The 14,366-nt window shown below is 40.9% G+C and overlaps 1 protein-coding gene across 5 annotated transcripts in view; it reads left to right on the plus strand.

Moving 5' to 3' along the window:
• Nucleotides 1–14,366, plus strand: part of RFX8 (regulatory factor X8) — a 47,926-nt gene that overhangs the window by 31,799 nt on the left and 1,761 nt on the right. For all 5 annotated transcript variants that reach the window (XM_043536846.1, XM_027831130.3, XM_043536836.1 and 2 more), the window contains 5 exons: nt 1,766–1,824; nt 7,034–7,190; nt 8,715–8,809; nt 10,630–10,744; nt 12,619–12,911. In XM_043536846.1, coding sequence (XP_043392781.1) covers nt 1,766–1,824; nt 7,034–7,190; nt 8,715–8,809; nt 10,630–10,744; nt 12,619–12,911 — 719 coding nt within the window. The remainder of the gene's footprint in view (nt 1–1,765; nt 1,825–7,033; nt 7,191–8,714; nt 8,810–10,629; nt 10,745–12,618; nt 12,912–14,366) is intronic.

Here is a 14,366-nt window from a genome sequence, read left to right on the forward strand (position 1 = left end):
AAACAATAAAAGAAACTACACGCATGCTAAAAAGTTTATCAGACATCACCCCCAACTCCAACACAGGGGTTTGGTAGGTGTCAGTCTTTCAAACCCCACAGCTGGCTTTCCCCTTTGGTTACAAGTTCATTTCATCTTTAGATCAGGAACAGAACCATGGCCCTGAGTCAGTTTAAGCTCAGGCTGTTTATCCCAAAGTCCTTTCTTTGTCTATTGGTCTCTGGAGAACCCAGTTTGAAGCAAAATATGTGAGCCTCCCCAGGAGAGGTACCTCTTTGGAGGTGTTATAATTTGAGAGATTTGCCTTAATTCTCCCCTACTATTTTCACTTTCTGGACAAACTGTGGTAACTCTCCCCCCATGGGGTGCATTCAGTCCCTGGCCCACAATGATACATAAATCATTCATACACTTAATACAATATGGTCTGCCAAAGATATTGCAGGCAATTGCCCTGTCTGTCAGTGGTCACTAACTGACTGTTTCTCCCTTTCTGAGTGCCCACCTTGAGACCCTGGGGCCTGATTTGTGCTAAGCACTGACAGCTGTAACTAAAGTCAATGGGAGCTTGAATATATAAAGTCCTATATAACACTAAGAACTCAGAAAAATCAGGACCTATGTGTCTCAAATTGGGCACCCAAAATTAGTGGATATTTTTTACCATAATGTCTCTAAGTGCATCAGTTCCCATCTGTAAAATGAGGATTATAATGACTATCTGTGTTATCATAGCACTTAGGCCCCAGTCATGGACCAGGACCTCATGGTGCTAGATGCTGTACAACCACAGAATATTGACTATCTGCTCATTAACTGAGCACCATCCATCCTGCACAGTGAATGAGGCAGGGGTCCAGTGGAAAAACTAGTGTGTGATCATCTAATTAAAGACTGTATCGTAATGCATAGGCACAAGGGGGTGAAATTAAGGTTTCAAAGGCAATCTTAATGCTGGCCTTACATAACGTTTGAGTGTTTGACTTTGCAACCTTAATAATGTTCTTTTAACATAGTCTTTTGTGGGTAATATATTATATTGGGCCTTATTCAGAAATAAACATAGCCTTCTGGCCTGCATAAACCCCAGAAGGTCATGGATACTAATCAGAGAAAAGATTGTCCATCTGGAAACTTCTGTAACTTATTTTATAGTTACACTGGATCTCCCTGCACCTAAGGATAACACATAAACAATATTTTATCCTTAAGATCCCAGGGCAGGGACAATGCTTTCCAAGTGTTTCAGTGTCTAGCACATTGTGAGTGCTACTGGAAACAAATAAAATATCAGCTCTTAGTCATTATCTAAGGATAATGGACTGTGGAATCAGGAAGACGAAGGTTTCGGTTTTTAAATCAAAATTGAAAACGTTTATAATTGTTGTTGCTTTAATTGATCTTAAATTGTAATATAACAGCATACGGCTGCAAGTAAAAAAGAAAAAGTATAGTGGGTGGGAAATCTTGGGGGTTTTCTCCTCTTTGTCATGAGTCTATTAATTTTAGGAATAAGTTTTAATCAGTGCAGCTATTGTCTGCTAACTGCAAGCTTTAGAATGATAGGGCTGAATCCTACAAGATACTGAGTACTTCAACTGTTTTTGAAGTCAAGGCACTAAATAGCTTGCAGGATTAAGCCCTCAGCCTTTCACATTGTTCCCTCAGGGGCCCATTTTCTAAATTATAATATCTGTCTTCATTAATGTGCTTTAGAATTTAAAATGCCAATGATAACAAACACCTGCCTCTTCCTCCTTAACAGAAGTTACTGTGTTTGTAAAAAGACTAAGAAGAAAGACGTATCTTTCTAATATGGCAAAGGTATGTTTTATGTACTTTTTAAAACCAGAACCCATAAAGCACAAGGCTTGAACACCTCACATGTAATAAGCCTGACCTAGGTTTTGGTTAACTGTTTTACACACTCTTTTTGTAATATAACAACAAAACATTTCTTTATGTTTGTGTATTGCTACAAGCCATGATTGGGGGTCAAATCATGCCTCCTAGGTCCACACACGGAGAGCACTCTTTTGCACTGTTTACCACTCTGGATCCTGCAGAAGCCTCTCAAATAAAGTCAGGATCCACGCCGATACCACAGCTGTAATGAAGCCACACTAGCAGGGAGCTGAGGAGGAGAGTTCAAGCTGTTTCAGAGACACAAGGCCTTTGCACAGATCCCTGGGGAATCAGTCAGGTGTGGAGACAATCCTGTGCCCTTTTCCGCTGGGGTAGGCCATCCTCACCACTCCATCCCCAATAGGACAATCAGCAAGGATCTCTGCAAGCTTGCTTTCACACAGCTTTCCTCCTTGGGGTCACCTTCTATGGGTTTTGTCATGGGAGGGATGATCATGGTCTAAAACAGGAAATATAAGATCAATGACAGTGTGGGTCTCCAACTCCTTGTTGGCCCAGCAGTGCTATTCTTCCTAAATAAAATGACCAGAAAAACTTCAGCAAGGAGCTGGCTTTCTAACCCCATAACTAGTATGTTGTATATTTTATAACAAAATTTTATTTATTTATGGCTAGATTGCGAGGTGAGCTGCACTCCTCTCCCCTCCTTTGCATGAGCTACTTTTACCTTGGGTCTAGATGTGCAGGGATAAAGAGTACTGCACATTTGCTTACTCTACCCTGAGCAGATATGCAAGGAGTGGGCAGGGAGGAGGAGGAAAAGGGTGTGTTGGCTCCACCCCTCCAATATGCAGACCAACAAAGGTGAGCCAAAATACTAGTGGTAATTACTACCCTCCTCTTCACCCCTGAGCAAGGTGAGGCAGAGGGGAGGCCTTTCATTTAGTTTATTGAAAACCACAGCATTAGCAAAATAAAAAAGACACAATTTAAAAAGCTAAAAATAGATCATACATTTTTTAAAAACCAAATTGCCCCCTTCCACACACACACCGGGCCTGCCCTGTGAGGGGACAAGCATCCTCAACTCCCATTGACTGCAGCATGCCTTAAGAGTGCTGAATACTTCATAAGGTCAGGCTCTCACAGCCCTCATCACTATTTCTTATGCACCTTAGAGAACAACCTGCAAGACTCAAGGTGCCTATGACACCCATTAATTCAAAATGTGTTTATGTAGATTTACTAGGCTTGTTTTGTCACTGTGTTTTAGTTCTGCTGTCAGGGAACTGCTTTCAGTTCTCTGATACTCAGCTGCCCCTTCTCAGCACAAATTAAAGTTACTGGGGGTCAGCTTTAACTTACACCAGTGAGCTTTATTCCAGATGAAATTTACCCTATGCCAGGGGAATTCTCCAGTGGCAGTCTCTGGCAGCTTTAGGTTCCATCTAGCATCATCTAGAATCTGTGCAACTGTAAGTTGCCCTTATACCCTAAATATATTATGGCCTGATTCTTATTTACACTAAGAGCCCTTTCTACCACTCACATGTGTAAGGCCCCTTTAAACTACCAGAGCAGTATACAGAGGCGTTAGTGTAAATGGGAATGTATTTTTAAAAACACATATTTGAACAAGTGAAATATGAAATAAGTCTTTAAAACAAACTTTCAGAAAACCTTCCTTCATCAAGATAGCCTCTATTACAGCTTCCATTAGAGACTATTTCATGTCCAGATTTGATAGCTTCTGGTGAACCAAGGCAGGAGGCAAATGCCTGTCAAGGATCCTTCATTGGATCGTTCTGCTAGATCCCTCATTGGGCCTTCAGCCCCTTCCTGGTTATGCTACAGGACTGATAGCCTGAACACCTCAAATAATCATAAGAAGGTATCTCACAGGGAATTAGCTGGTCACTCAGGTAGATAGAACCCAAACCACATGGAGCTTTTATAGGTCAAAAGCAAACCCTCCTACACTCAAAGTACACCTTGAACTTTACGCAGAAATAAATTGGCAGCCAGTGCAGGTCACTATGCTCCGAATGAGAAACACCATTGAATGACTGTGTTGCTGCATTCTGCGTCAACTGCAATTTCTGAATGGTATAAACACATAGCTCCACACAGAGTGCTTTGCAATAATCTAACCACCTGGTGACAAAGCGTGGGCAACCTTGGCAAGATCAGCATCTGAAAGAGAATGATGTAACCTCTCTGCCATGTGCAGATGATAAGAAGCACACTTGACATCTGCTGATGGTGGGACACCCAGAAATAATTGGGGATGTAATAAAATGAGCATACCCAGGGCCATCCTTACCCATACGCAAAGTACGCAGCTGCGTAGGGCACCAGGAAATTTGGGGCACCAAATTTCCTGGTGCCCCGCGCAGCTGTGTGCTGCTCCAGCCCCTGCTCCGGCTCTTCCCCAGGCCCCCACCCCTCCGCCCCCACCCCACCCCAGCCCCGCCTCTTCCTGCCCCTGCCCCCACTCTCCTGAGCTCTGCAGCAGGGCCAGGGCTGCACTCATCGGTGGCGGAAAGTGCAGTGACTTGGCCGTGCTGCTGGTGAGTGCTGGGGGGTGGTTCTCCCTGTCCCCCAAGCCAGCCCCGCCCCCTCCCGTGGCGGCCTGGGGCCTGCACCTCCCCCCCGCCCTCGCAGAGGCCTGGGGCCAGCCCCCCTGAAGAGGCCCCCCGCAGCCCCCATGGGGGGCTGCGTAGGGCCACAGAATAGCTAGGGACGGTCCTGGGCATACCCCTTCAAAGAGGAGTGTGGATATAACTTCTGCCATTTCCTCTGATTGCTTCTTATGTTCTGTAAGCATTATCTAGGTGTTGTGAGGGTTGGTTTTTAGTCAGCAAGTCCTCACTCATAGCCCAGCACAATAAATTGCTGCACTGCACCAATGAGGTCTAAAGAAATGGAAATATGGAACTGGGTGTCATACTGAGGATGCCACACCCATATTTTGTCACTAATGTTCAGAGTCACATTCTCTTGGTTTTAGCAGCTGCTGTTAGAAGCCTGGGGTCTTCTTATTTCCTGATAACAGAAAAAGGCCGGGGTGTTTTGTAAGTCAGGTGTTTCTAGTTTGTTGTTTCCTGTGAGCCTGGAAACTCCCAGTAAAACAGGGAGAAGAAGGGGGTAATATTTAATCCTGCCCAAAAACTGTTTTGCAAGATGAACTGCATTAAACTAAAATGAATGAGGACTGGAATGTTACTGATATTGCAGTCAGATGGGGTAAATAATGAAAAAAACCAGGTTAGAATTATATTTGCAAATAAATGAGCCTATTGCACTCCACTGCTATTTGTGCTGTCATTCATTATTCACAAATATCCAGTTGATTGCTGGGTTTTTGTGAAAATGTTTGTGAATCCTGAAAGTTTTCTGAATTTTAGCACAAATGATTATTCATCTGGAAGTCCATACCAGAGGTGCATTATTCATCATCTATTATTTTCTCTTCATTATTTTCCCATTTTAAAAGTTTCATTAGGGAAGCCAAAATAATACTGTGTGATAAAGGTAACCAGTCACAACCTATGAATAGTAAATAGGTGAAGTGAACAGTTCATAAACAATCTACAAGCTGAAAATTAATTGCTGAAAGTATTGGGGGAATAGGTGTGAATGAGGAATACACTGAATAAATCAGAATCACTTCACAAATGATTCACAAACAAAGAAAAGGTATTCAGTGTCAACTAATATTATTTTAACAAATAATTCAACCAATTTTACATTTCAGATCTCAGAGATAGGGCTGTTACATTTTCTGAGCAGGATGTGAAACATTGCCTGTGAATTTAATTGAGACACACACATCAATGTCCATTGCCATTGAGGAAAAGTTAGTCCTGATACACCTTTTTATTCTTCAGTCTTTATAAGACTACAATATTCTTTGATATAAGAGTGTTATACCAATAAAATAAAAACCAGCAGGATCTTATTAAAGGGGAAAAGGCAAAATGCCACATTTATTGTGAATACAGAAAGAATGATAGTAAGCAGTTAGTTATAACTATAACATTCCATTCAATTTCATATTTATTCACACATTCATTCATACAAACACACACACACAGGTTCTGCAAGGTTGTTATCATAGTTACCAGCCTTAGAGTTGCTCATGCCAAGCCACTGGCCAGGTGGCCTGGACATGAGGAGGGAGCAGGGCCTTGTCAGATGCTCATCTGATGCTCCTGGAAGTTGGTTTGCAGAATCAGACCCCAAAGTTCTCACTTTCTGGAGTCCATTTTTATAGGAATTTCTTCCTATGCTAATCTATGGGAATTGCTTTCATCATGCTGTTGCTGAATCAATCAGCAGATGGCACATTCCTCACGGCTCCGTGCTGCCAGATGTTATCTTGTTCTTTGGTTCTCCCATTCTTGAGACTGTTGAGTGGATTCCAGCCAGTCTGCCCTCCGGGGGTCCTCTGGTTATTTCCACTTGACGCCTTCTTCAGCCTATGGACACTGGATTCTTAGGCTGGCACCTCCCCGATCATTCAGTTATTATCCACACCAAGCATCCATCCACATACATCCTCTATCTCTATTTTAATCACAATTGTTAACGAAGAGAGATGAATACAACAAAAGGGCGGGGAGTCTCTGGGTGCTGTTTCTGTTGTTACAGAGTATTGCTTTGAGTCTCTCTCTGTGCGAGTAGTTGTTGTTACAAAGAATTGCTTTGAGAACAGACTCTGTCTTAGAATGTACTAACACAATTAGCAGCTTGCAAGTTTCGGGAGAGAAACAGTACCAAAAACCAAGAGACCTCTTAATTAGTAATACCCTGGAATTTAAACTATGGGGAATCAAACTCATTTGTGATTTTAATACAGAACTACTTTAATATGATCCAACAAGAGCAACAGGCTCGCATACTGAAAATTCATCAGGCCAGTTTATTTTATGTTGCTCAATATTGTCTGCTCCACCTTGCTCAAGAATACAGAATATAGTTGAGAAGTAAATCATCAATCACTGAACATTCTGTGAGGACAACTTGAAATGTGCCTAATTAGTCCTTTGGGGACTAGACTGTTTGTGTAATGTCATCCTTACTTAACACTGAACAAGAGGTACTTTTTGACAGAGAAGGGTTTAACAGAATTAAAGGTATTTCCTTTTTTTCCCTTTATCTATAGACAATGAGAATAGTCTTGAACAACAGCAGCAGAGTCACTATTTTAAAATCAGACTTGAATGCCATCATCAACCAGGGAATTGTGGACATTCCTGGAAACCCCTTGCAAAAGAAGTTTAGAAATATGGACGAAATGGAAAGTGACATGGAACTCAAATGTAATATTTTTATATCTTTTCCATTCATTGAAGCACTTGGCTCACATGTTATTTAAGCTTTAGCATTTCCCCGTGTTTGTTTATTCATGATCTTTTCTAATTGGAAGCGTAGTCTTGCTATAACACTACTTATTGGAACAGGTCCAGTAAAATTGAGATTGGTGCATATAACGTTATCCTCTAAGCATTAAAGGATAAGAATGATAAGCTTTCAGTTACGGTTCTGTCTTAAAGCTTTCTGTAGCAGCAGCCGCATTTTTATGTCATTATAACAATGTACTTTGAGCGAAAGGTTGACAAATGAGTATATCTGTTTTATTGTTGTTTTTAATAAAAAAGGATGGAGAATTACATTTTGCATGATCCTGTGTTATTAACCAAATCACACTACATGATTTTCAAATGGACAGATTTAAATATTGTACAATGAACAGGACAAAGGTTATTGACCTTGCAATCTGTGTCTTTCTACTATGTCATTTATAAACAACAAAATGCAATGTTTATATGGAGCAATGACATAGTACATTTGTCATTATAATGAATAATGATAGGACTATAATGATAAGTTTAATTCTTAGATTAATGGGCTGCCATTTAAATTTATTAGTGAGAGATGGGCAACTTGGTCTACTGGACTGAACATATGACTGGAAAAGAAAATCTTGAGTTTTGTTCCTGGTTCTGTCCCTGACTTACTATGTGAATTTGGACATTTCATCTCTCTGTGATTCTTTTTCCTAATTCACAGAGTAGTTGTGAGAACTAAGTAGATTATGCTTATATAATGCTTTAAAAATCTAAAACACTTTATAAATGCAAAGTATTATTGCTACTAGAATTAGTGAGTACTTTATTTTTACAGAAGTGGATTTATTGATTGTCCTTGAACCTTCTTGAAAGAAAACACGGGGACAAATTCTACTCTGAGTTGTACCGGTGTAAACCCAAAATAACTTTACTTTTGTTACAGAATAATATTGACTTTGGTGTAGATCACAGTATAGCATTTGGCTTAGTGTGTTAATTTTCAAACATTTTGCTTTTGCCACATCTGAACTGAGTTTGGGCAATGGTGGCTAAATTTTTAGTTTCTCAGCAAAATTTTCAGAAACTCCTTTTATCATTTGAAAGCAATTGTCTCCACATCAGCAGGTGAAAAAGACCGCTTTGTGAATCAAGTGAAAACTCAAATTATTAATCTGATAGTGTTTACAAACTCAGTCCCTCCATTCTCCTTTCACTGAAATAACCTCTATTCTTAGAGGGCCAGAATCTGCCACCTTTACTTATGGTGAGTAGTCATGTATTACAGTGATGGAAAAGGACATGATCCTGAATAGAATGGAATTAATTTCAGAGTTAGGTGCCTCCCAGCATTAATGGGGGTGTCAAAATCTGGTCCAAAATGTATTAATTATATGTTATGAGCAGTTTAATGTTTTGTTTTTTTTTTATATTACTGCTAAAGAGAAGTGTAAACCAAATGCTGCAAGCAATGCATATTCCTTTTATATTTTATAGGCTTGAATAACTTGATTTCCTTGCTGGATACTTCCACAGATGTCAGGGTTTTCCTGAACTGTATGTCTTCAAATCTTCAGGCTTTTGTCATTCAGGTACAGAATTAACTCATTATTTAAAAAAGAAAAAAAACCCATAAGAACATAAGAACAGCCCTACTGGGTCAGACCAAAGGTCCATCTAGCCCAGTAGCCTGTCTTCCGACAGTGGCCAACGCCAGGTGCCCCAGAGGGAATGAAAGGAACAGGTAATCATCAAGTGATCCATCCCGTTGCCCATTCCCAGCTTCTGGCAAAATCACACCATTTATCATATGTTTGTCTTTCATGTTACAGTAAAGTCAGTTGTTATCCTGCTTGTCAGTAGTTTGCAGCAGAGGTATTGCATACCAATATTCAGACTACATTATCAAGATTACATAAATTATGTAAAGAAGAAAGCATTTGTCAGACACAGATTTCATCTTTGCATGCATCCTGTATAATCACACAGCTGGGAATGCAAGTATCTGGTCTAACTTCATATCCATGACACATTACCTTCCTTTATAACCTAAAACCTGTAAGAAAAGGCAGATAAGACTGAAAACTATGCTTCATAATTTAGGAGACGCTAAAATCTGAGAAGCTGGTAGAAAAATGGTTTTTCCTACTGAAATAGCTGTGCCTATGGAAATAGATGTAACTATACTTAATACTGGTTTCACACACCACACAACAAAAACACTAACCCTGGAACTTATCCTTGCAACAAAGCCCGTTGCCAACTGTGCCCACATATCTGTTCAGGGGACACCATCATAAGCCTGATCACATCAGCCACATTATCAGAGGCTCGTTCACCTGCACATCTACCAATGTGATATATGCCATCATGTGCCAGCAATGCCCCTCTGCCATGTACATTGGCCAAACTGGACAGTCTCTACGTAAAAGAATAAATGGACACAAATCAGTCGTCAAGAATTATAACATTCAAAAACCAGTCGGAGAACACTTCAGTCTCTTTGGTCACTCGATTACAGACCTAAAAGTGGCAATTCTTCAACAAAAAAACTTCAAAAACAGACTCCAACGAGAGACTGCTGAATTGGAATTAATTGCAAACTGGACACAATTAACTTAGGCTTGACTGGAAGTGGATGTGTCACGACACAAAGTAAAACTATTTCCCCATGTTTATTTCCCCCACTACTGTTCCTCACACATTCTTGTCAACTGCTGGAAATGGCCCACCTTGATTATCACTATAAAAGGTTTTTTGTTGTTGTTGTCCCATCCCGTCCCCTCCCCTCCCCTTCCCTCCCCCCCCCCCCGGGGGTAATAGCTCACCTTACCTGATCACTCTCGTTACAGTGTATATGGTAACACACATTGTTTCATGTTCTCTGTGTATATAAAATCTCCCCACTGTATTTTCTATTGCATGCATCCGATGAAGTGAGCTGTAGCTCACGAAAGCTTATGCTTAAAGAAATTTGTTAGTCGCTAAGGTGCTACAAGTACTCCTTTTCTTTTTATCTTAATACTGTGCATACTTCTTCCCTTGCCTCACCAGCCTTTCAATATTTCCTCCAGTGGTAGATCAGAATTATCAGTAGCTGCAGTGGTGCTGGTAGCTTGGGCTAGATGGGATAATCATGTAAATTTAAATGGAGTTATTTACTTTTTTTTCTCCTTGGAAGGATCAGGGGAAGCTGTACTCCCTGTTAATTAATTATTCCCTATTAGTTCCTGTTGTGATTTTTTAAAAAGTAATAATAGTACTTTGAACTTCTATAGCATCTTCCCTCAGAGGATCTCAGACTGCTTGTATTGTTTTTATTTCTGTATACAAATTGCTTGTGAAGTCTTCAGTACTACATGTACATTCTTTATTTGACCTTATCATGAGTCAGGTCATTGTCTATTTACAGCCAAGCAAGAATAAAGAAGAGTTTAGAAAATTAGCAGCTAACTTCCAACTGAGATGGAACTTCCTCTTAACTGCAATAAGCAAGGCTATGACACTGTGCCATACAGACAGTTTTGGTAAGTAAGAGCTTTTTTCATGCTCCATGCTGCAATGGACATAGGCCCAGATCCTTGTCCCCTTTGTGTCAGAAAAGTCAGTGCCAATCTCTCATTGGCATTGACTCCTAAACCTGCAGCAGGCCCTTACTTTCAGGACACTTCAAGGTCTGGTTTCAGCTGCCTTCAAGCATAAGGGCAAGATGAAGAAGAGATGCACTGAGAGGTCTTTAACTATTCTCTTGACTTGCTATCCAGATCTGATATTTGCTTCAGGAGGGCAATTCTGCAATTCTTGTTTAATTAAAACTCCTTAGCCCATCCTCCTGGGGATTGCACCGACAACTATACTTCTACAAGTGGAAATATGCAGAGACCATCTCAAAGAAGAAAAAATGCCTTATTCATAGATTTATTTTTTTAAGGTCAGAAGGGAGTACTGTAATCACCCAGTCTGACTATCTGCATAACACATCGCCACACACTTCCATGAATTAATTTCTGCTTCGAGTCGAATAGGTGTGATTGAACTAGAGTATATCTTTTAGAAAAACATCCAATCTTGATTTAGAAATTTCCAGTCATGGAGAATCCACCACAACACTTGGTAAATTGTTCCAGTGGTTAATTACACTCACTTAAAAATTTGCGCCTTTTTTCTAGTCTGAATTTGTGTAGCTTCAACTTCCAGTCACTGGATTTTGTTATACCTTTGCCTGCTAGATAAAAGAGCCCTCTATTATCAGATTTCTGTTTCCCACATAGGTACCTCTAGACTGTGATCTAATCACCTTTTAACCTTCTGTTTGTTAAGCTAAATAGATTGAGCTCCTTGAGTCTCACAATAAGGCATGTTTTCCAATCCTGTAATCATTCTTGTGGCCCTTCTGTGAATGCTCCAATTTTTTAACATCCTTCTTGAAGTGGGGACATCAAAAGTGGACACACTATTCCAGTAGCAGTTGCACCAGTGCCAAATACAGAGGTAATATAACATCCCGACTCCTCCTTGATATTCCCCTGTTTATACATCCAAGGATCACATTAGCCCTTTTGGCCACAGTATTGCACTGAGAGCTGAAGTTCAGCTGATTATCCACCATGACCCCCAAGTTTTTCAGAGTCATTGCTTCCCAGGATAATGTCCTCTGTCCTGTAAGTGAGGCCTACATTTTTTGTTCCTAGAGCATAATCTGATAAGAGCAGAGGCAGTTTTTCATTTAAAAATTAACAAGTTCCTAGGCACAGACCCTTGACTGAAGATCCTTCCTAGTTTATGCCCATGTAAAGTGTTCATTCCTTGTTAAGATTATTCATAATTGCTTGTTTAGTGCCAACAATGTGCTTGGTGTGGAACAAGACAGAGAAGAAGACTTGGTCTTTGCTGAGTGGAGTTTACAGTCCAATTAAATCAATGAGGGTCTTTCCATGGGCTTCAATGGGCTTTGGCACAGGCTCCAAGTTAGGCTTTTCAGCTTCACTCATACAGTTACATTGATTGAGCCTCAAACTATATGCAGTCAATAAGATTTTTTGTTTGGGGAGGGCTGGAATTATTAATCAGTGTGAGCAAGGCAACATGGATGGTGGGAAGTTGTTAACCCTTGCAAAACAAGAAAGATGGACAACCACACTGTCCCATATTGTTAAAAAAAGGGGGATCCCCTTTAGTCCATGTTTAAAATCTGTATTTAGTGCATATTTTGCCTGCATGTTGGTGAGCAGGCACACATAGTTCAAGATTTCTTGTTCGGTGAGTATTATGCTCCATATCCTATTAATATAATGACACCATGTGGTTTACAAAGGAAGATGTACCTGGTTAGGTAGAGTGTTTATATGAAACTCTAAAAGTGATGACGTTGCAAGTGATTTTTGTTGTTGTTTAAACCTAGGATCCTGGCATTTGTTTAATTTGCTACTTTTGGAATATGTTATTCACATTCTCCAATCCCATATAGAAGAGGAAGGAGATGGAACTCTCTCAGAAGTGCAGCAAAATGATTCACCTACCCAGCTAGTTCATGAACCTGCTCGCCTTTGGGACAGTTTTTCTGCTGAGCAGTTTCAAGCCAGAGCCCCAGAGCCAACTCGGGTAACTCTGACACAGAATCAGAGTGATGTTAATCTAAACAGCATTATTCTCAGGGTACTGAGCTGTCTGGTAGACTCAGCCACAGGCAACAAGGTAAAACTAACAATACATTTGTTTAACAATAAAATAGAATTAATTTTCAAAAACCAACTGCAAGAGATGATGACGTGTGGATGTGTATTGAACATCTAAGAGTAATATAAATAATATTGAACATATGTAGGAGTTTTCAGATTTCTTCTTCATATACTGGCAGCATACATCTTAAATCTTTCTAGAAAGCAGCAGCCAATGGAACTGGACACATGTTAATTGAACTAAGATTCAGACCTAATGTTATATTATAAGGAGTTGTACCCTGACTGTCACTCCAGTTCCTTTGCTGCCAACCTTATCTACCAAGATTTATCACCTTACCCACGTCTTCAGTGACAAGAGTGGAAAGGTACTGGATTGGGGTCAGGGCCACTGCTTCTTTAGGTCAGCACATTCAGTGCCACAAGTGAGCATGGGCGTGGCCTCAAAGTGACATCAGAACCTGCATTCTATCAGCTTCAGCAGAACACCACACAACCCAGTATCCCATCTCTACTAGCAGCCAGTGGTGTTATGCAACCCCACTCATCTGCCCAGCCCCATTATGCTTCCCACCTTCAACCTCCCGATCCTTACCTTCTCCCTCCACTTTGTCCTTCTCCTTCCCTACGCCTTTCCCCTAAACCACTCTACTCTCCATTTTCCTGCCTTCTCCCCGTGCTCCTACTTTCACATACCCCCCTCAACCCTCTCTCGTCACCCCAACTCTACTACTCCCTCAAAAAATAAATCACTTTAGAATGCAGGTTTTGATATCACTGGACCACGAAAAACAGGGTCTGTAAAGGTGCTGCTGGTGCTGTGTTCACTACTGCGATTGTTGCAGAAACTAGAAGGGAGCTGGGGCTTTTGGAGCTCCAGTCCAAGAAGGTCATAAGAAGTCAGCTGGTAGTGGGGAGTCACATAGTGGTGGGTGATGCTGGCACCTCGTGTCTCTGGGACAGCCAGATTTCTTGACATAAACCTTGTCTTCTCCCACCTCAGCTATTGCAAATGCCTCCTCTTGGGTTTCTAACACGAAACTTCTCCATCCCTCCTGTCTGTCCAAAGTGCTGCTGCCAAAATCACCTTCCTCACTCATCCCTTCAACCATATCACCCCCTCTGTGGGTCACTTGACTGGTTTCCTGTCCCTCTGTATATCGAGGGTAAATTTCTTTCCTTTGCACACAAACCCCTACCTTATGCAGCCTCTGCAAATATCTCTGAACTGGTCTCCTTCTGCCTTTTCCTTCTTCCCCTTCTGCTCTGCCAACAACAGTCTCCATACTCTTCATCTTCTTCTCTCACAGGCGTCTCCATGCTTTCTTCCAAGCAGCCTGCTATGCTTGGAAAACCTATTTGTCACACTTCCACCCTCATCTTCTTGAAGTCACTGTTGAAAACACAGTTCTTCTGTGAAGCCTGCAAGAAGTGAGAGGAAGGAGTAGGAATAATACCCCTAAATAAAAAC

This window comes from Chelonia mydas, chromosome 1 (assembly GCF_015237465.2).
Source record: "Chelonia mydas isolate rCheMyd1 chromosome 1, rCheMyd1.pri.v2, whole genome shotgun sequence".
Taxonomy (NCBI): domain Eukaryota; kingdom Metazoa; phylum Chordata; order Testudines; family Cheloniidae; genus Chelonia; species Chelonia mydas.